Below are 20,156 nucleotides of genomic sequence, written 5' to 3'. Positions count from 1 at the left end.
AATGAATGATTGGTTGTTTCATTTGCCAAAGGTAATTGAAGCAGATATTTATGAAGTCATTGGGAGGTGAACTATCTCCAATTCAAAAGGTTAATCATTAATATTTGGAGGATTTTCTTGCCATGCAGTATTAGGAGGAGAACATCACCACACAGACATTTAAATTGTTTTATTTAACTAAAACAACAACGTTATGTAGTCTGGATTTTTTCAGCAAACATATAATATTTTAACAAAACAAGCATATGAATTTTTGAATTTAGTTAAACATTCACATTTTTTAAAATCATGTTTTGTTTTTGTTAAAATTGTTTTTAACTAAAATAGTTAAATGAAATATTAAAAAAAAATTAAATCGACTGTGTCAGCCAGGTCAACATGAGAAACTTAAAATATTGGCTTCTGCAGCTAACTCAGTCGTTTTCACCTTCATCTTCCTGTTTGTTCATAATCTGGAAAAGAAAAACAAGGTTTCCTGCTTTTTCAGGTCCCAAACGATTTCTCAATTTGGAATGAATTAGTCCAAAGGAAGAAAATATTGTTTCTACACCGGCAGAAGAAGCTACTGCTGTTAAAAGTGAGATTATCACTTCAACAGTCTCTGAATCCAAGTGCTTAAGTGACTTCCACCAGTTCACTGGTGTGACTTTCTTTAAAACATCATCAGCAAACATGTATTTCTTGAATGGTTCACCCTTAGCTCTGAAGTTTATTATAGCTGGCATTATGGAGGGATGATTGCTGGATGTCCATGTCATAGCCATCTCCTCTTCTTCAGCAGTTAAGGTTCCACCTTCGTACCGAGTATTGAGAATATTTGCAAGAATATGAGCTGGAGATAGTGCTTATCCCATTTGTTTTTTTAATGCTTGTAACTTAACTCTGTCATTGCATATTTCTCTTTTTAACATCTCACTCAGCTTCTTCCAAATTTCAATAAAACATCTATTTCCCTGTGTTTTGTTCAAGGCTACAGAAATAGGCTTCCAGGTACTCAGCATGTGTTCACCATTTCTCTTAAGCCCAATGTTGAGAACTTTGGCTGTGACAGGGCCATCTATTTTTTCATGATTTTGTTCACAAACTGTCATCAGATTAGGCCAGTTCTTGATATAGTGCTCAAAACAGTCCACTGCTGAGTTCCATCGCACGTCTTGTGGGAGAATTAGCTTGGTTCCTCCCACTTTTTTCAGAGCAGCTGCTTCAAAGTGGTTGTTACGGAAGTATTTTGCAATTTCAATAACATTAGCCTTTATTTCTGGAACACCGAAGTCTTTGGCTAGGATGTGCATCAAATGAGCACTGCAACCGTATGTTATGAGCTTGGGACTCTCTTCACTCTCTTCTAAATTTCTTCTCATCTTGGATACATTTGCAGCACTGTCTGTGACCAAGCTGCATACTAGACATTTGAATTTTTTTTCAGTTTGTTATAGCTTTTACTACTACTTCTTGTAAGTATTCTGCTGTGTGTGCATTTCCTGAAGTATCAATTGTTTCTGTACCTGTTGTCACACAGGCACATACAACAGGATCATTGTGGACATTGCTCCACCCATCAAGACTCAGGCTAACAATTTTACCCTCTAGACCTTTTGCACACTGCTCAGTTTCTCTTTCATACACTTTATCCAGCAATTTGCTTGTGACATCTGCTCTGTTGGGTGGACTGTATCCTGGTCTTAATGACTGAACCATATTAATGAAGTGTGGGTTCTCAATCATACAGAAAGGAGAGTTTGTTGCATAAACAAATGGGGCAATTTTTTCATCTATTATCTCTTTTTGTAATCTGCTGGTTCTTATCACATACTTATCTATGGTTGTTTCTGGATGATGGAGATTTTTTTTTTCTTTTTGCTACAGGTGGTATACTGTGGCTATGTGACAGAAACACTATCATTGGCAGATAACTCTGAAACTATAGGAAATGATGGTGATCTTGAAGGTGGATAGTCGTCAGAATCCTGTATGTTGAGGATGGATTCTCCTAAACAAAATAAGTCAATGCCGTTATTTAATTATTATTACCATACTGCTCATTTAGTATTACTCATTGCATTCATTGACACTCAGTACTACTTTAAAGGTGAAATTGTAAAAGGAAGATCAGCCTATTTCAGCTATTTATTTTGTATCACAACTGCATCTAAAATGATAGTACCATAGAGTAACAACTATATTTTTTGCTCAAACATGAGAATTCAAGAATAGTCCAGAAGGAAGACAGGCAGTCCTTAAGAAAGAAGTATGAAATAAAAAAGTTTACCAACCTGAAAATCCTGCATGTTCAGACATGTTCCTTTCATCATCTTCAACGCAGCTTCCTCCTGAGAAGGAACACTTCTCATGATATTGTTTCATTTGGGAAACCAGGCCTTTCATTTCTTTGTTGCACTGTTTGCATTTTGCACGCATGCCTGTCATACCCACAGGTAGAGGAACTTCATTAAAATATTCCCAAACTGGGTCTTTTACGGCCTGCTGCCATTATAGGTTTTCCCTTCTAGTGAGAGAATGGGATGGTAGATCTCAAATCAATGAAGGCTACACTCAGAAAGACCTCAAGACTTCTGGAATATGCTGCTCAAACAGTTTGATTTTTGTTTCTACTGCCTGTCCCTCCCTTCTCACATTTATTTCCAGACGTCTTCTCCTTGTCCAGATCTATTCTGTCCCCAACAATCTTCTGTTCATTGAACTTTTTGAAACTTTGCACTTTTAGAGAGCGGTAAAGGATTGACTCTGTGTACACAAATTTGCAGAGGGAAAATAGGGTTGAGGTCTGTTACTTCTCACCTCTATATATTATTTATTTTATTTATTTAAAAAACATTTTTTGCTGTTAACAAGCATGTTATCTCTGGAGAGACAAATCCACAGTTTGAGAACTGCAACTAAGCATCTCTGATGGTATCTTCTAGACTGAGCACTGAGTCCCATTGGGTAGATAGAAAGATTAACCTAAATAATCTATACCAGGGATCAGGAACCTTTGGCACACAGCTTGTCAGGGAAAGCCACTGGCGGGCCAGGCCAGTTTGTTTACCTGCAGCGTCCGCAGGTTTGGCCAGTTGCAGATCCCACCAGCCAATGTGGGCTGCGGGAAGCAGCATGGGCCGAGGGATGTGCTGGCTGCCGCTTCCCATTGATCTATACAGAAGCCCCTGGAACTCCATAAGATTGAGTCCCTACTCCATGAACTATTAGAACTCATTTACAAAACTTTTCTTAAACATTACATGAATATATTGTCTCATACTATAGAATTAGAATTTATAATCCCTGTTCCGTGATGATATCTTTGAGCTATAAGGTATCTTATTAAAACTATCTTTTTTTCCTCAAAAAGCATTTTATCAAAAAAATCTGATTTTTTTTTTATTTTTGATTTTTTTTTTAAATCATTGATTTTTATCCACCCTGGTGAACAGTCGTTATAGATGTGGACTGTATTCAGACTGGTTACAGAATGAAGAAAGTAACAGTTAGCAGACACAATAGAATTACTCCTTTCCCCAGTCGTCGTCATTTTAAAACACGGGTAGGGCAAAGACAGAGAGAGAGCCCTAATAATGATGGAACGTTTTCCATAATTCTGCTAACTATTCTGTCCCACGATAAACAAATATGGAGATGCAGAAATTTGGAACCCCGATGCTGATAAACTGTCATAGTGGTGGTAATGGAAGGCTAACCGTCTCAAATCTGCAAAAGTTCTAATAGGAGATAAAAGAGGAGCATATATCTCTCTCCTTCCACAGACCATTCAAGATGGACCCGGCTAGTTGACCTCACCCTGGTGCGATGCCATGCAATAAAGCTAGATTCTTTTAGTCAGTTCATTGAATTACTGCCAAGTTTGGAGTTTATCTCTCTGGACCAGATGTTCCGGGAACCTCCTAAGGTAAGTTTTTCTGTGTAGTTTGAGGTTTGGTTGGTTTTTTTTTTTTTTTTTATTGTTGCTAGGGCATCTGAAATATACCAGAGTTCTGTTAAGGTACATGCTTTTTATAGTTATAATTAATTAAATAGTTCTGTGTGTGACTTAGGAATACAATGATTGCTATGAAAGATGTTTCTCTAAAAGATATGCTCTGAAGTTCTATGGCCTATGTTATGCAGGTCAAACTAGAGTATCACAGTTTTCCCTGCTGGCTTTATGATCTATGAATCTGTGATATGCAATGAAGAACAATTGTATCCATTTGCAGACAGCAGTAGTGGTGGAATGTGGTACTAATGATTAAATATTTTGTTGTCCTCAGAAATAAAGGTTTAGATGTACTGTCCATATTTTTACTAGGGTTTTCATTGCTATTTTGGTTTTGCCTTTTTTTTTTTTTCATGAGACTTATTTTTGTATTGAGAGAATTACACATTGTTCTAAGCATTCTTATGATTTTGCAGCATGGTAAAATTGTGGTACTATTTCTTCATGAATGTGAATACTTTCATATATGGATTCTCTGATTTTTGTCTCCCCTCCTCATTCCCCCCACCACAAACTGTTAAATATCTTCTTATAACAATGTTCACAACTGTGGCAATGTACTAAATACTTCTTAATGAGATGATTATTCCAGAAACCTTTATCACATATGTTTTTGGTTTTTATTAGAAAATCAAGAATAGTATCATTTTAATATCTGTCCTCTGTCTAGGGCCTATCCTGCTCTGGAAAGGAAATACAAACTCTTCTACTAGATTTTCTTTAATTTCTAGCTTCTCTGATCCTATGACCTATGCATTACAACTTTTTACCATAAGAGTGTACTATTGCACTTTACATTTTTAATGCCAGTTTGAAAGAGGAAAGGGAAAGGTGTAAATTTGACAACCAAATACGCAATCTGTGCAATGTAAGTACCGCAAGTTTTGTGGGCAGATCCTTCCCCATATCTACACATATACTACCCAATGACAAATATAACAGTATCAATACAATGGTTTTGTATCGATGTTATGATACATTGTGGCAATTTGACATCAGTAATTTAGAATCTTTTTGTGTTTTTGTTTATTTCAGGGCTGTGCTCGTGTGGGCCTGAGTGCTGGCACAGGGATTGGTGTTTCATCTGCCCTAGTCAGTAATCAGAACTCCAACAATGATAATGACAACAACAACAACCACCAGAACAACAACAACCCCAACATCCATCACAACAACCATCAACACCCAAATGACCAGAACGAGGAGAACGAGCTGCGGCAAGATGGGCAGGTGGAAGAGCAGCAGATTGCAGCCGAGGGTAACCACTGATCTTTTGTGAGCCTCTGAAAGAAATGGTCTTATTTTGCATTGCCATTTGCACAGGACTGTAGGCAAAAAGTGAATGTGTATTGTATTTGAGCTCACTTGGTCAGGGTTAGGATTGCATCACGTTACTTTGTAGCATACCATCCAGTGAAATGATACAGATGTTCTGGGGAAAGCAGCATAAAGACCTCAACCAGATGAACTTGTCATGGTAATGCAAGGAACCTTTTCAGGAAGAAAAATGGAGAATCCTGAAGGAGCCACTTCCTTCAGCAAAACCAAGAGTATAGAATTGGACCCGAATGCCCTAGAAGTTACAGAACCAATAATCTCTGAGAGGCTTCAGCATGACTCAATGAGGAAATAAGGCAGCTACTGTTAGTGATATTACAGCACTACAGTGCCTCTCTGTGACTTCAGTGTGATTATCACTGGAAATACTTCTACATATGTTGAGCTATGTGCTTTGGCTTCTTTTTCTTGATGGTTGATTTTTATTGTCTCGATCTTTTCAGCACTGAATGATATGGAGGAAGTGGCACAGGATGATGGGGTGGCTGCGGGGGACAATCAGAATGAGGCCTCTGCTCATAATCCAGCAGTTATTCCTATGGATGTTGATGAGGAGCAAGCAGGTAATTCTGATCCTGGAAAGAAAGTAATTACTTCAAGATCCTTCGAGTTGCAAGATTCATTAGTTCAGTGTGACTCTATTCTGACTTGACTTTTCTTCAGCTAGGACATGTGAGACATTTGAATTAATAGCTCTGGTATGGTGGGATACTGCAAAGAAACTTGTTGTGATTTAAAGTCTGTTCTACAGTCCCCACTTTTCTACAGTTGATTTGGTGCGGGATTATGCTTCTAAGGCCTAATTTTCATACTGCAGTGTAATGAGAGGGTCAGAAGGTATGAATATTCTTAGCTTGCTTTGCCTTGTTGCAGCCCTTGCATTTATGGTCTCCCTCCTCCCACTGCAGTTTATGGACTCCTCCCCTTTGGTTGTGTTGTAGCCAGAGCATCTTGTATAAGCACTAATTTAAGTTGCATTAATGAGTCGCATCAGACAGTCTCAGTTACTGATGCCAGCCATTTGCTTTACAGCACACTGCACTGTAGATATGTCAACAGCTTAAAACAAAACCATGGTGTCTGTTCACTGGAGTGTTTTTCCAAAAAGCCCCAGGAAATTTACTTTCATGCTGATGTTCATTTCTCAAATTATTCACAGGTACCATATACTGTGCCAATTTGGTACAGTTAGCAGCACTCTGTCCCAACAGCCAGAAGCATGAGAGTTGAGCCCCACAAGAGAACATAGGTTTGCACTGAGTGCAGACGCTCTGGGATGTTACTGGGAGGAAGACTGCTACACCACTAGGGGTCTTTTCTGCCATCTTTGAGGGTTGCCTGGGTGGAAGTTTGACATCCCTGGATGCTTTTTCAAAAGGATTTGAGGATAATCCCAACGTCCTGGCTAACATTTGCGCTCCCAGTAACACAGATTCTAAGGGATGAGCACAAAATGCCTTCCAAATGAGCACCTCAGTTACTGCATTGTCAGTTTTTCACTGTTGTAGAAGATGCTTACGGGATACTTCGAGTGTGAGGCATGTCATAGAAAACCAAATTCTGGCCTATTGTGCCAGCCCTTTTTTTTTTTTTTTTTTTTGTGATAGATTAGAACATCTTTTGATGTTTTAAGTGTGTTTTAATGCTGCATCTTTAAATCACTTTTGCAGCATTTCAGTTTTTATGCAGGACCCACAGAAAAGCGTGCAGAGTTGGTTGAACCAAACCCATCTCTTTCTATGGTATTCCCAAACTGTTGGAGAGCTTCACCAGACAGGAACTATTGCATTATAATACCCTACAATCAGTGATTGCCTGGCGTAAATGAACTGTCAGCATTCTTCTCCTTTTTTAGGACCCAGTGGCCTTCAGCCTATCGTAAAAGCTGCACCTATTACTGTCCATGACTCGGACAGTGAGGATGAAGAAGAGAACATGGGGTCCTCAAGAGCCTGCATTACTAACAGCATTGCACAGAGTTACTCTGATGGAGAAGAGAAAGTCAGAGATCCAGTGGAAACCAGAGAGCTGTCAGGTGTGAAAGATTTTGTATGGGTTGGCTTATTAGTAAGGGCTGGATTACACTAGGCAAAGTCTCCTAATTTGGAGACTGAAGCTTAAAAGAGCCCATTTTGCTTCTTTTCCATGCCTCAGGTAACGACTAGTCATACAGATCCATTACAACCTAGAATGAAGCAGTAGGATACATCCCCATAATGCTGCATTCACATGTGTAAAATGGGGACATACAGCATAAATGCCAGAGGCATAGCTGCAGATTTTTGCAGGCACAGGACTGCTCATACATATTTGCAGGTACATTCATTGCATCAGTGGCTTACAGTAGACATCTGTATGTCCAGATTTGCAACTGTGTTGCCCATATGAACTCTTTCAAAGTGCCTACAGTCACAGGTTGAAAAGCTATCAGGCAAATGCTTAGGGGAGGGGTAGGAAATGCCACTGCCATCTAATGGATAATGTAGGCTTCCTGGGAATGTCCCAGAGAAAGTAGTCCAGACCCAGACCTTAAAGAGAATGTTATAGCTTAGGAATGAAGTGAATCCTCCCTTTTTTCAGCTCTCGGGCTCCTCTGCTTTGGAACAAGGCTCATTATTGTTACTGTCATTGTTTGTATTACAGTAACACCCACAGGCTCAAATAAAGGTTGAGGCCCAGTTGTACAAGTGGAAAAACACAGCAAGAGACTATCCCTTCCCTGAAGACCTTATAGTCTAAATAGGCAAGACAGACAATGGATAGAAAGGGAAACTAAGGCAAAGAGGGGTAAAGTAATTTGACAAAAGTCACAAGGTGGCTCTGTGGCAGAGATGGGAATAAAACCCAAGTTCTTTATCCTCAGTCTGTGATACCTCTTCAGAAACACAGATGACTTTAATAACATTTCTGAAGTCTTCATCTGCTCACTCTGAGTAGGACACTGGTCCACATGTGTACGCAAAAGGTGGAAGTAAACGTTGAATTACATTCTGTACACAGGATGGCAGATAATTGACATGAAGTATATATGGCCTGGTTCTTCTGGGTCTTGAAGCCTAGAAAGGGTTTAGCTAACTTAACAGTATAATAATAATCCTGAGTGGTGTGTTGGCTTAATGTACTCTACTAGCCTTCCATTTCTGCAGATCTGAACGCACATCAGCCTTAGTTCAGAATGAGAATGAATTTGGTGGCTTCACACTAGTAGCTGGTGTGTATCTGCATCTCAAAACCGTTAGTAATTTAGTACTTTTTGATAGGACTAGTAGTTTCAACTCAAAGGAAGTCCCAGGCAAGCTACAGTGTAGCAATGAGGTTGGGGACTCAGATTTGAAATAGCAGGGGACAGCTACATGTCAGAATTAAGATACGTTTGGAGAGCTGTTTGCAGAAGCTTTCCTGGTGATACCAGTGCCATTGGGAGCTATCTGGTCTAGTACACTGAGCAAGGGGCTGGGAGCTAGATGTTTCTGAGTTTTAATGCTGGTTTTGACACTGACTCTGTGTCTATTCCTCTGTAAAATGGGAATAAAACTTATCTACCATACCTCACATGTAGGTGTGTAAATTAATGACTGCACAGTGCTTTGCAAGTATGAAGCACTATCAGTTCTAAATTGTCATTTAATCCCTTATTTTCAAGAGAACTAAGAATTGCTACAAATACATTCCCATATCATGTTCTCGCACATTGGCCTTTTTAACCGGTGAGCTGCTTCCAGAAAGCCCTAGGCACATCCAGCAAATGTGTGCCTGGTACATCAGTTCAGATGAGCAGCTCCAGGATGTTAGAGAGATTCAGTTGCCAATGGGATAAGTGTTAACTTCTCACAACTTCAGAATAAGTCCTAATTCAATATTGGTTCCTCACTGACCTCCCCACAGCCTTTGCAGCTGAACTCCTGGCTGCCTACACTTTTAGGTGGTGTCCTACAGCATACTATCCTGCATGTTGTCCATATGCAATATCCATATGTGTTTATTGCCTTGCATTCGCTTGCTTTATTGTTCTTTCATGCTTAATGTTACTGTATCAGCAGTGAGCGGTAAAGGGAAGACTCCACTGCGGAAGAGGTGCAATGCCAACCAAGTGGGCCAGGTCAAGCAATTCCATGCTGAGGAGAGCAGCTGTGAGAAAGGCTGTCAAGTGACCAGTGAGCAGATTAAAGCAGATATGAAAGCAGCCAGCGACATGCCTGACAGGAATAAAATCAAAGATTCGTACCCAGGTTGCACTAATGCCACTGGATCGACAGGGACCTCCAACTCTTGCAGTGCTGCTTCTTCAAGCCCTGATTGTCCAAGGACAGCTAATAGCCACTCTGCTGGCACCAGTCCAACAATTGCAGATGAATCCAGGCAGTGTGTCTGCTCCCCTTGTAAGAGCGAAGGCTCCAATGAGAGAGACAGTGAGGAGGGTGCCATTTGTTCCAGGTGCTCCTGCTATAGGCAGCAGGAGCCACAAAGGAGGATTAGTGGGTGCTCTGATGGGGAGTGCCCATCCACTAGTGGCACGTACACTAGGAATGGGCCAAATAGCACTGGGTCAGAGTTTTCGCTTAGGACGCTGCCAAACTGTGGGCCTCCAGGAGAGGCAAATACCGAAAGGACTAATGGGAGTGTCTGTGGGACTGCTGGTGAGGAGGAGAGTGCTGGCTCACAGCCAGGGAACTATGAAATGGAGTATAATGAAGATTATCCCCGCCGGCCTCTAACAAGAGCCAGAAGCAAACTGTCCCATGTACCGCTGTTGTCTGAATCAGGTATGGCCTACACTTGTATATTTTACTTCAGAGTTCCTGTTTCATACTAAAGCAGCAACTATCAACTAAAAGAAGCATCCATATTTTAATAACTCAGTAATTCTGCATGCTTGTAAATAAACAGTTTTATTGATTGACAGAAGAGCCAGAGAGTTAAAATGACAGATTTATCAGTTTCATAGCTGCTTATGGTCACACATCTTTCTGTAAGCGTGACCATGATCTCCATATTTTCTGATATGTTTTCATGTGTGTCATGCATATCTGGTAAGGTTGGAACAACAATTCATTTACTATTTTGAAAAACACTTACAAATTTTTTGACAAGTCATCTTGGTTTTTCTGTCTTTATAAGCTGTTATTCACTGAAACATAAGAATTGCTCCCCCATTCAAGAATTACTTCTGTGAAAGAGGAAGCAGGGATGCTTAACTGTTTTCCAGAGGAAAAAAGTTGATGCAATAATTGTGATAATTGATCAGCCAGTAAGGCAAAATGTAATTATTACCCAACCTTAGTAGTATACAAACACACACCAGCATAATGGATCCCACTTCCAATTGCTGAGGCATGAATAAGAGACTTGAAAAATGCATTTCTCATTAAACAGTTTGCACAATATCCAGAATGCTAAAAGAGCCCATCTAAAGGGATGGAACAAAGACTAAAATTTGGGATGTGGGGAGGGAACTTGCTGGCATCTTCTGTTTCTTACTGTACGTTAGGTAAGGTTTCCTGTCCAAACTGCTATAGATTCCACTTGTCAGTCCGGGCACACTTTTCAATAATATTTTCCACATACCCAGAATTCCTCTCTGGGAGCATCTAACAAGTAAAATGGGACAGAAAATAATGGTGTTATTTATAGAATCATAGACAGTGGAGATGGAAAAGATTTATTCAGTCGTCAAATCCATATCTCTGCCAATGCAGGACTGATTTCAGTACATTTTCGAGTGTTTTTCCAGTCAAGTTCAATGTCCCAAGTGCTGATGAAGCTTAAATCACTTCCCTTAGGAGACTACTCCGTAGCTTAATATATCTCAGATTCAAAACAGTATCCTGATATTCATCTTGAATTTTCTGTTTCCTAACTTCCTAACTTTCCTACATTATTAATAGTAATGGAATGAAACCGATAAAGGAATATAGTGCATTGTGTGCATGCCAGACAGGTCTTCCTGAAAAGAGTGCTGTTCTCCTGTCTCAATTAAGGAAAGGGTCTGTTTCTTCTGCATGTTAAGTGTCTTCACATTTCATATTTCATGGCATAAGCTGATTGCCTGCAGAAAGTCAGGAATCCCTATCCCCCACCCCGCAAAAAACCCAGTCTCACAAGCGTGTGCACATCTATGCCCTTGTGCAGCATTTGCCCGCTCTGAAGCATTCAGTGTTGGCTAATGCTGGAGGCAGGCTCTCGGTCTTGAAGTACCAGTCAAATCTGGTGTGGCCCAGGCCCAAATTCATGCTGTGTATGCCTGCATATATAGAACAGTGAGGCTCCATCTGTCAAGCCATTATAGCAGCGTTTCCCAAACTGTGTTCCGCGGAACACTGGGTGTTCCGCACGATGTGAATAGGGGTTCCATGAAAGAATCGTAATTTTAAAAAAAGGGTCTTTAATTATATTTAATTTTAAATTTGGCATATTTGAAGCATAGTTTACAACTCTTTTTGAATGACCTATAATTTAACATAAAACTCTTTTTCCAGCATTATTCTTAATATTAAGCGAATTTGTGATAGAAAAACGCAGAAACACCAATCCCATTAAATCCAAATTTGTATTTCTGTTTATAAAAATAGATTTTCCTAGTAAAAATCTAATTTGTTTGTTTGTCTAATATATAAAAACAGGGTTTTTTTTTAAGTAGAACACTGTTTCTAATTTTGACTCTTGCACTTGATTTTTGTACTGCTTTATACGCGCTTTCCAATTAGAAATTGTTAGTTCAAGTTATTTTAAATTTGTATTTTTGCTTTGTTTTATAAAATAAAATATATTTGAGCATAAATAGTGCAATTTTTTATTTGAAAACCAAACAACTACAAAATAATATTATAAGTGTTCCGTAATGGGCTAAAAAGTGGCCAAAAAAGTTTGGGAAACGCTGCGTTATAGTCTACTTCCCTGCTCTTCCATCCCCCCATGCTGGAATGTAATATTCATTTACATTCAATGCAAAACTTGAAAACGGTTTGTTACAAAACTAAAGAAATGTTCCTGTAATTGGGTTGAATAAATGCATTGAGATTCATGGCTCTCTATTGTTTTGCCTGTGAGTTCCGGAACAAAGTGACGTGGTTTTTGGCTTTTGTAACAAACTTTTATTTATGATAGTGAATCTTCTATAATTGTTTGTCTTGAGTAATTGTTTAACATTATCTCAGACATCTAAGTTTTAACTTTTTCTATTGCTTTATATGGCAAAGAGTGAAATAATCATAAAAATAATTACTAATACCGCAGATAAGTTGGCAAAAGGGGGAAAAATTATTGGCGGGTATGATACTCTAATTACAGTAAAAAGCAAAACTGGTTTTGTCATTTAATAAGCATTTCATTTGAAACTTGTCTTAAGTTTAATTTATAGCTGAAGGCAGCATTTTGGAATTACATCCATGTTAAGCTCTTTGAAGAAGAGATCTTTGCCTGGAGCTGTACTGTGCACAATTCAACAAACATTTTGGATGTTTTTCTTGTATTACAATAAGTGACTATATCCCTGGTCATATATGCTATATGTACTGTCATGAAATCACACTGGATGATGATACATATGTACAATGAATTGCTTATTCCAATTATAGAATAATTTTTTTCACTGTCAATTTCATCTCCCACAATTGTGGGTCCTCTAGAAGAGGATCCTGAATGCTGCAGGCTCAAAGGGGCTCAGTTAAAGTTTGAGTGGCAATTGTAACTCAAACTCCTTGCCTTTATGAGTTTGTCTCAGCTGTAACATTATCAAACAGTCTTTTGTGTTCAGTTTCCTTTTTTGTTTTTTAACGGCGGTATAACTTTCATTGACATCGTCTCAGTGTCATAACATCATGTCTACAGACTTGCATTGGTATCACCTTGAGAACTTTGTAACAGTGCCAAGGTGAACAGAGAGAAAGCATTGTCACAAAAGGGTAACTTATAGGCAATACTCAGTAGCTGGTTATCCAACTTTAGGGGACCCTCTCAAGATTAGTCAGCTAAAAATCTGTGCCTGTGTAAATGTTAAATTCATCTCTTCATAGTATCCTGAAAGTAGCTTCATTGTTTTTCCTAAGTGAAGGAGGCAGTGGAATATTATTAGATTACAGAAAATCTAACTGACTTTGACCTATAATATTAAAGTGGCGCCCAGGTTCCCTCCTCCCCCCCATCCACCCTACAATTTCAGGAGTCATATTAACTATTTTTCCACATTCTGCTACCTTCAGTTCTTATTGGCTGTACTCTTGTAGGCAGGCAGTGAAGTAAAATTTACACAAGTCCCATTCTCCTGAACACTTAGAAACATAGGAATTGCCAGAATGGATCAGACCTGGGGTCCATTTAGTCCAGTATCCTGTCTCCAACAGTGGCCAGCACAGGCACTTCAGAGAAAGGTACAAGAACCATGGAATAGGCAGATGTGAGATAATCTGCCTCTCCTCCTCCCCATATTAGTTCTCATCCTGATCTAATAGTGAGTTAGATACTGGTTTAAACTGTGAAGCATAAAGTATAAGCTACATTTTGAAATTTGTTAGCTTTAGCAATTATAACACTTACAACATTCTTGTCATCCATATAAATGTGCAATCCTTTTCCGAATCTTGCCAAGTTCTTGGCTGCAACAAGTACCACAGTTTAATTATGTGTTTTGTGAAAAATGCTTTTGAATTTGCTACCCATTAATTTCATGCGGTGTCCCCTTGTTCTTGTGTTTTGAGACAGAAGCTCCTGATCTATCTTCTCTAGACCGTTATTACGTTATATACTTTTATCATGTTGGGTCGTCTTTGTCTCCTTTTTCAAGTAAACAATCCTGCTTGTCTTGTCATCTTTCGCCAAGCCCTTCTAATCTGCAATATCGCTTTTGAGAGGACTCTTGTAAATGTCACTTTCCTGGAAATGTGCAGGCCCGGGAAAACACTAAACTTGAGAGTATCTGGGAAGAAAAACTCAAATATTTGGCCTCTTTGGCTTGACAGCATCCCTTTTAAACTTCCCATCCATGTCAAAATATCAAAGGGTATTTCATCCTCAGTGAAATATTAATCCGTTTTACTTAACTGTCTCAAAACAGAATTAATTCTTCTTTATAAGGTATTTAATCCTAGGATGGAAGGTGCTATAGAAGTGCCAAGTGATGGTAGGGTCATTTTTTTATTACTGTGTCCCTGTAAAACCTTGAATTTTAAATTGCAAAGAGAAATCTGCCAAAGTGTGAGGTCAGTGTTTCCTCTGAAATAGTTGTCACTACTAAAACAGTGTAGGAAGCTGCTGGGCTCCAGACTCTGCTTTATGTGTGAGCGTCATCTGCAGCATCAGAGATGTGGCCAGGAAAAGGAGATGGGAGTGAGCTTTCAAATAGTTTGTTGACATGTACAGTTAATTATTGAAAAGCCTATTAAGGTTCTTTTTATTTTCCAAAAATTTCCAGTTCTCTCTGGGGAGTGGAGCATAGTCTAGTTGTTACAGCAGAGGACTCGGATGTAGGGATCTAAACCTGGCTCTGCTGCTGTCTCCCTGTAAGACATTTGACAAGTGATTTCAGCAACCCTGACTGTGAAATCGGGAATCATATTTACTTTTTTCATTTGAACAGACTTGGCCATTAAATCTGAAAGTGGTGGTGTTGCAGTTGATGGGTTATGACCCCAGTTGCTAGTCTAGAGTGGTCCAATGACTACACTAGTGGAGCTAGAGCATTAGAGGCTATTGGAGGTCCAATTAGGAAATGCTTCTGCTTTTCTCCTGGCTGTAGCTTAGTACAGAGGAAAGACTGTACTTTAATTTTCCCTTTTTGTTTTTTCCAGAAGTGGCCAAGCCGAAGCCTCGGCAAACAATGAAGCGGAAAAGGACAGCTGACAAGTCAACAAGCACTAGTGATCCTGTTATTGAGGATGACCATGTTCAGGTGAGGCTTATTTCCCCATCTACCACAGGTTCCCAACCAAGAGGCTTTATGAACATATGACTCATTACAGGCTTGTTTTCACTGCAGAGATCAGATTATAGATTGAGTTTGGTCCCTATCTCAAGTCCCATCAACACACACACATCCTTAACTCAAGTGCAGTGGTACTTGTAACTCAAGTTAGCTGGCCTGAGAGGGAGTATATGCTAAAGCTCAAGTTAACACAACTCATTAGCTGCTCACACAATTGCTTTGTAGTGTGGACTCAGGATAGAGTGCTTCTATCCCTCCAGTGTCTTCCCACAGTTCCTCCCATACACCCAGAAAGGACAGACAAGTTCTCCCATAATTCACTTGGAAAGCATTCATAGAGCAGCTCAGCTTCCTGCAGCGCTAAGAACCATGGGATAGCGCTGCCCATGAGTGGGTACAGTGCCAGGGTGGACACAGTAGCTCAAGTGTTGTTTTGTAATGTGAGAGCTCTTACTCAACCTAGACTAACCTGAAGAGTAAATTGAGTGTAGGTAAACTTGTTAATAATCCTGCCACGAAGATATAGTTTAAGGATACATCTATATTACATGCTTCTTTCAGCAGCATGCAGAGTACATACTCAGCCTCTTTAGCACAGGCATAAATATCAGGGTAGCCGGTGAGGCACAACTTAGGCAAATAAAGGCATGCCTGAAGGGCGTGAGTATGTATACGAGTACATACCCTACATGGCTCTCTACACGCCTAAGTCACACCTCCCCATCTATACTCTGTTTTTAGCAGTGTAGTGTCCCACTGCTTGCCCTCAGCTGGAGCCCTTCCCAGCTGCAGAAAAAGACTGCAGCAATGGGGAAAACCTCGGGCAGCTCCCCGCTGCTGGAGCCCTTCCCTGCCACAGGGAAAGACTGAGGCAGCTCCCTGTTGCTGGATCCTTTCCCCTTAGCAGGGAAAGGCTCTAGCAGTGGGATTGCCTCCCCCCCGCCAGAGCCTTTTCTTGCTACAGTGAAAGGCTCCAGCAGTAGGGAACTGCTCAAGCTTTTCCCTGTTGCTTGAGTCTCACCAACACATATAGCTACACATCGCAGTGTGGACGCAGACATGTACACTACACTCCTCTGACTCTGGTGTGTAGTGTAGACATAGCCTCAATGTGCTTTCTTATTTCATCTTTTTTAAAACTAGAGATTCTGTAAACGGCATAGAAGTTACTTCTGAGTGTGATAGTTGTTCCTCAAAATAGGCTCTGTTTTAAAACACCACTGTTACACTGAAAGTCATTTTTTGTTCATTCTGCAGTTACAATTAATACATTAGATCACTACAGCTGAAAAGTTACCAAAAACCTACTTTCTCTATTTTTTCAGTATGCTTACTTTGTGCATTTGACAGCACTTTTTATGTAGTCTGTCTGCCAAACAGATTCTTCCTTGCTATAAAGGTTGTTACAAAAATTGCTGGATTTCTTTTTTAAATTCAAGCTGTCTTCCCTTAATTTTATATTGTTAGTGCCCTTCTCCCAGTCCCTGCAGTGTTAAAAGTGACTCTGCTCATGTCCCTTGAGATATCAGAGTTTACATTTGCTTTTTCTTTAGTTCCCATACACTAATGTCAGATGTACAGGACTGCATGAGCTTCAGAGACTAAATTTTCTTCTCATCATCCTCTTTAGAGGCACCTTGATGAAAGGCAGTGTATATGGGAATGTCACACTGTGATTTTCTGGACCATACCTTTCTGTATTTAAACAGAAGAATAAGGCTTCACAACTGTCAATCCGAAGTCAGCCCAGTACTTAGAATATGGCTCTAAACTAAAGCATAAATAAGTTTTTAGATTGTTTGTGAGAGATAATACAATGAGATTTTGGGTAGTAGGGAACTCGAGGTATTTTCTATCAAGTCAATGCTGCTTATGGGAATTGTGTATTGACACTTTGTGGGTCTGAAAAATCACTTATTTTTAACTCATTTTGTAACAGTGCTGATCAGCAACACAAGTCCTGCTTTTCCCTTGCCAACCTGTTCTGGGCAGAGGCCATTACCACATTGGACAGTGTCCCAGAATGAATTTTCTCCTAGCATATTTACAACAGAGCTGCTTTTCCCATTTTTGGCAGGATTTTTTGTTTCTATTCAGACTTAATCCTTTAAATTAATTTTGTATTAATCCTATCCTTGGATTATTTTCACCAGGTGCTGACTTTGAAATCCAAAAACCTTGTTGGAATCACATTGACCAATTGTGGAATAACAGACCTGATCCTGAAAGACTGCCCCAAAATGATGTTCATCCATGGTATGTTGTTAATGTGATTGGGACTCATAGCTCAGCCAAGTCTTCCATTCTGTGTTTCCCCAAGAGCTTGCCGCATTTTCCATCCGCACTGAAAATACTGGAGACATTTTAAAATATTCTCTTAGGAGCTGTCCACCAGCCTTTTGCTTACTCTGTATTCATCAGCAGCTAAACTACATGTCAGTTTTACTCAGAACACTGTATAGCTGTAGGAGGCATAATGAGACATGTCATGGCTTCTCAGTTTCTGAGTTCCTTATTTCTCTAGCTGTAACAGATTTAATAAACGTTAACACTTAAAACAAACAGTGTTAAATAACAATCATAAGGAGAGACTTGTCCAGTAGACAGACTTTTCTTGGAGTTAATCAGAGAACTGAAAGTTCACTAAATGAATTTAGAGTGTTTTGTTTTCCCTGTCACTTTTTCCTGGTTCCATATAGCTCTCCCTATAGTTATTTATCTTACACAATAGTGTTTCCTTCTTGAAGTGCTGATGAATGATAAAAAATCTGTATTGACTAATGGCACATTGAGCATATTACGTGCTGCATTCCAGTCTTCTCTGATTAGTTCTCCCTAAATCATCAGGTCAGTTGTTCTGTTTCCTTCAACATCTACAATCAGTAATAGTGTTGTCTTGTCTGAATTGGTGTCTCTCTCACCAGTCTCCATGAAGTCATATAAAACAGGAATGTGTGTGTTTGCAGAGATTAGGTTTATCTCAGAAGGCTAATCAAAGCAGACATTTTATTTTAACTAATCAGCTAAGTACTGATGATCCGGACATGACAGCAAGGAGGAGAACTATATTATCCCAGTATATAATGCTTTGCCTTCCTCCTTATTACAGATGTTGATGTGATACCATGATTAGAGGTAGATTGCTCTAAAATCAGATTTTTTATTAAGGCTATTAGCTGTGCACACATCCTTCAGTAACTGCCCTTTACATATATATATGACCCATTTGCCTTATGTACCAAACAGTCTGCTTTTGGAGATCCCCTTAGGAAAATTCAAAGGCCTTTTATGTAGTATCATGTTTGCTGCTGCTTTTATAGTTTTATTCATTTGTAATTTGTAGCTACAAGATGCCGTGTACTAAAGCATTTAAAAGTAGAGAATGCACCGATTGTCAATCGATTTGACTATGCTCAATGCAAGAAATTAAACATGGATCAGGTACTAGATCAGATACTGAGGATGCCACCAGAGAGAAACCGGATCATTTACCTTCGTCCAATGCAGCAGGTAGTTTTCATTTAACCAAGGCAAACTTTGAAGCTGTGTTCTTATTCTTTCATCTATGCTTGCTTTATTATTTCTACTTAGTGCAAGATAAATAAGCGTGAGCATTACAGGAAACTCATTCTCCTAAGACCGTACCACCATCAGCTTCTTTCCTTTTTAATGCGTTCATTGCAGGATTTGAATGTCACTGCTAACATTAAATAGGTTTCAGAGTAGCTGCTGTGTTAATCTGTATACGCAAAAAGAAAAGGAGTACTTGTGGCACCTTAGAGACTAACCAATTTATTTGAGCATAAGCTTTCATGAGCTACAGCTCACTTCGTCGGATGCATACAGTGGAAAATATAGTGGGGAGATTTTATATACACAGAGAACATGAAACAATGGGTGTTACCATACAGACTGTAACAAGAGTGATCAGAAAAGGTGAGCTATTACCAGCAGGAGATCGGGGGTGGGGGAAACCTTTTGTAGTGATAATCAAGGTGGGCCATTTCCAGCAGTTGACAAGAACGTGTGAGGAACAGTTGGTGGCAGGGGGGAATAAACAAGGGGAAATAGTTTTACTTTGTGTAATGACACATCCATTCCCAGTCTCTATTCAAGCCTAAGTTAATTGTATCCAGTTTGCAAATGAATTCCAATTCAGCAGTCTCTCACTGGAGTCTGGTTTTGAAGTTTTTCTGTTGTAATATCGCAACTTTCATGTCTGTAATCGCGTGACCAGAGAGATTGAAGTGTTCTCCGACTGGTTTTTGAATGTTATAATTGTTGATGTCTGATTTGTGTCCATTTATTCTTTTACGTAGAGACTGTCCAGTTTGGCCAATGTACATGGCAGAGGGGCATTGCTGGCACATGATGGCATATATCACTTGGTAGATGTGCAGGTGAACGAGCCTCTGATAATGTGGCTGATGTGATTAGGCCCTATGATGGTGTCCCCTGAATAGATATGTGGACACAGTTGGCAATGGGCTTTGCTGCTGGAAATGGCCCACCTTGATTATCACTACAAAAGGTGTTGTCGTCCTCCCCTCCCCCCCCCCCCCCGCTCTCCTGCTGGTAATAGCTCACCTTACCTAATCACTCTTGTTACAGTGTGTATGGTAACACCCATTGTTTCATGTTCATAAATCTCCCCACTGTATTTTTCCACTGCACGCATCCAATGAAGTGAACTGTAGCTCACAAAAGCTTATGCTCAAATAAATTTGTTAGTCTCTAAGGAGCCACAAGTACTCCTTAACATTAAATAGTGAATTTGTTACTGTTAAATACTGTCTCCAAGGCTAAGGTCATTGCATTAGAAGACTATAAGTCAACTAAGTAAGGTGCTGAATTAATGCTGTACTACATAACTAGAGTTTACATAATATACTTCAAAAACCACTATTG

The 20,156-nt window shown here is 39.6% G+C and overlaps 1 protein-coding gene across 2 annotated transcripts in view; it reads left to right on the top strand.

The window, feature by feature from the left end:
* FBXO38 (F-box protein 38) overlaps positions 1–20,156 on the top strand; it is a 39,619-nt gene that overhangs the window by 14,989 nt on the left and 4,474 nt on the right. Inside the window, exons 11-18 of one of the 2 annotated variants that reach the window (XM_074960609.1) lie at positions 3,765–3,907; positions 5,030–5,252; positions 5,776–5,895; positions 7,188–7,367; positions 9,373–10,095; positions 15,115–15,215; positions 17,402–17,504; positions 18,592–18,758. In XM_074960609.1, coding sequence (XP_074816710.1) covers positions 3,765–3,907; positions 5,030–5,252; positions 5,776–5,895; positions 7,188–7,367; positions 9,373–10,095; positions 15,115–15,215; positions 17,402–17,504; positions 18,592–18,758 — 1,760 coding nt within the window. Of the gene's footprint in view, positions 1–3,764; positions 3,908–5,029; positions 5,253–5,775; positions 5,896–7,187; positions 7,368–9,369; positions 10,096–15,114; positions 15,216–17,401; positions 17,505–18,591; positions 18,759–20,156 lie in introns of both variants that reach the window. The other variant, XM_074960607.1, reaches the window with a different exon arrangement.

The sequence above is a fragment of the Natator depressus genome, chromosome 8 (genome assembly GCF_965152275.1).
Source record: "Natator depressus isolate rNatDep1 chromosome 8, rNatDep2.hap1, whole genome shotgun sequence".
Classification (NCBI taxonomy): Eukaryota; Metazoa; Chordata; order Testudines; family Cheloniidae; genus Natator; species Natator depressus.
Note: the sequence above shows the minus strand (reverse complement) of the source record. Positions and strands in the feature narration are given on the sequence as shown.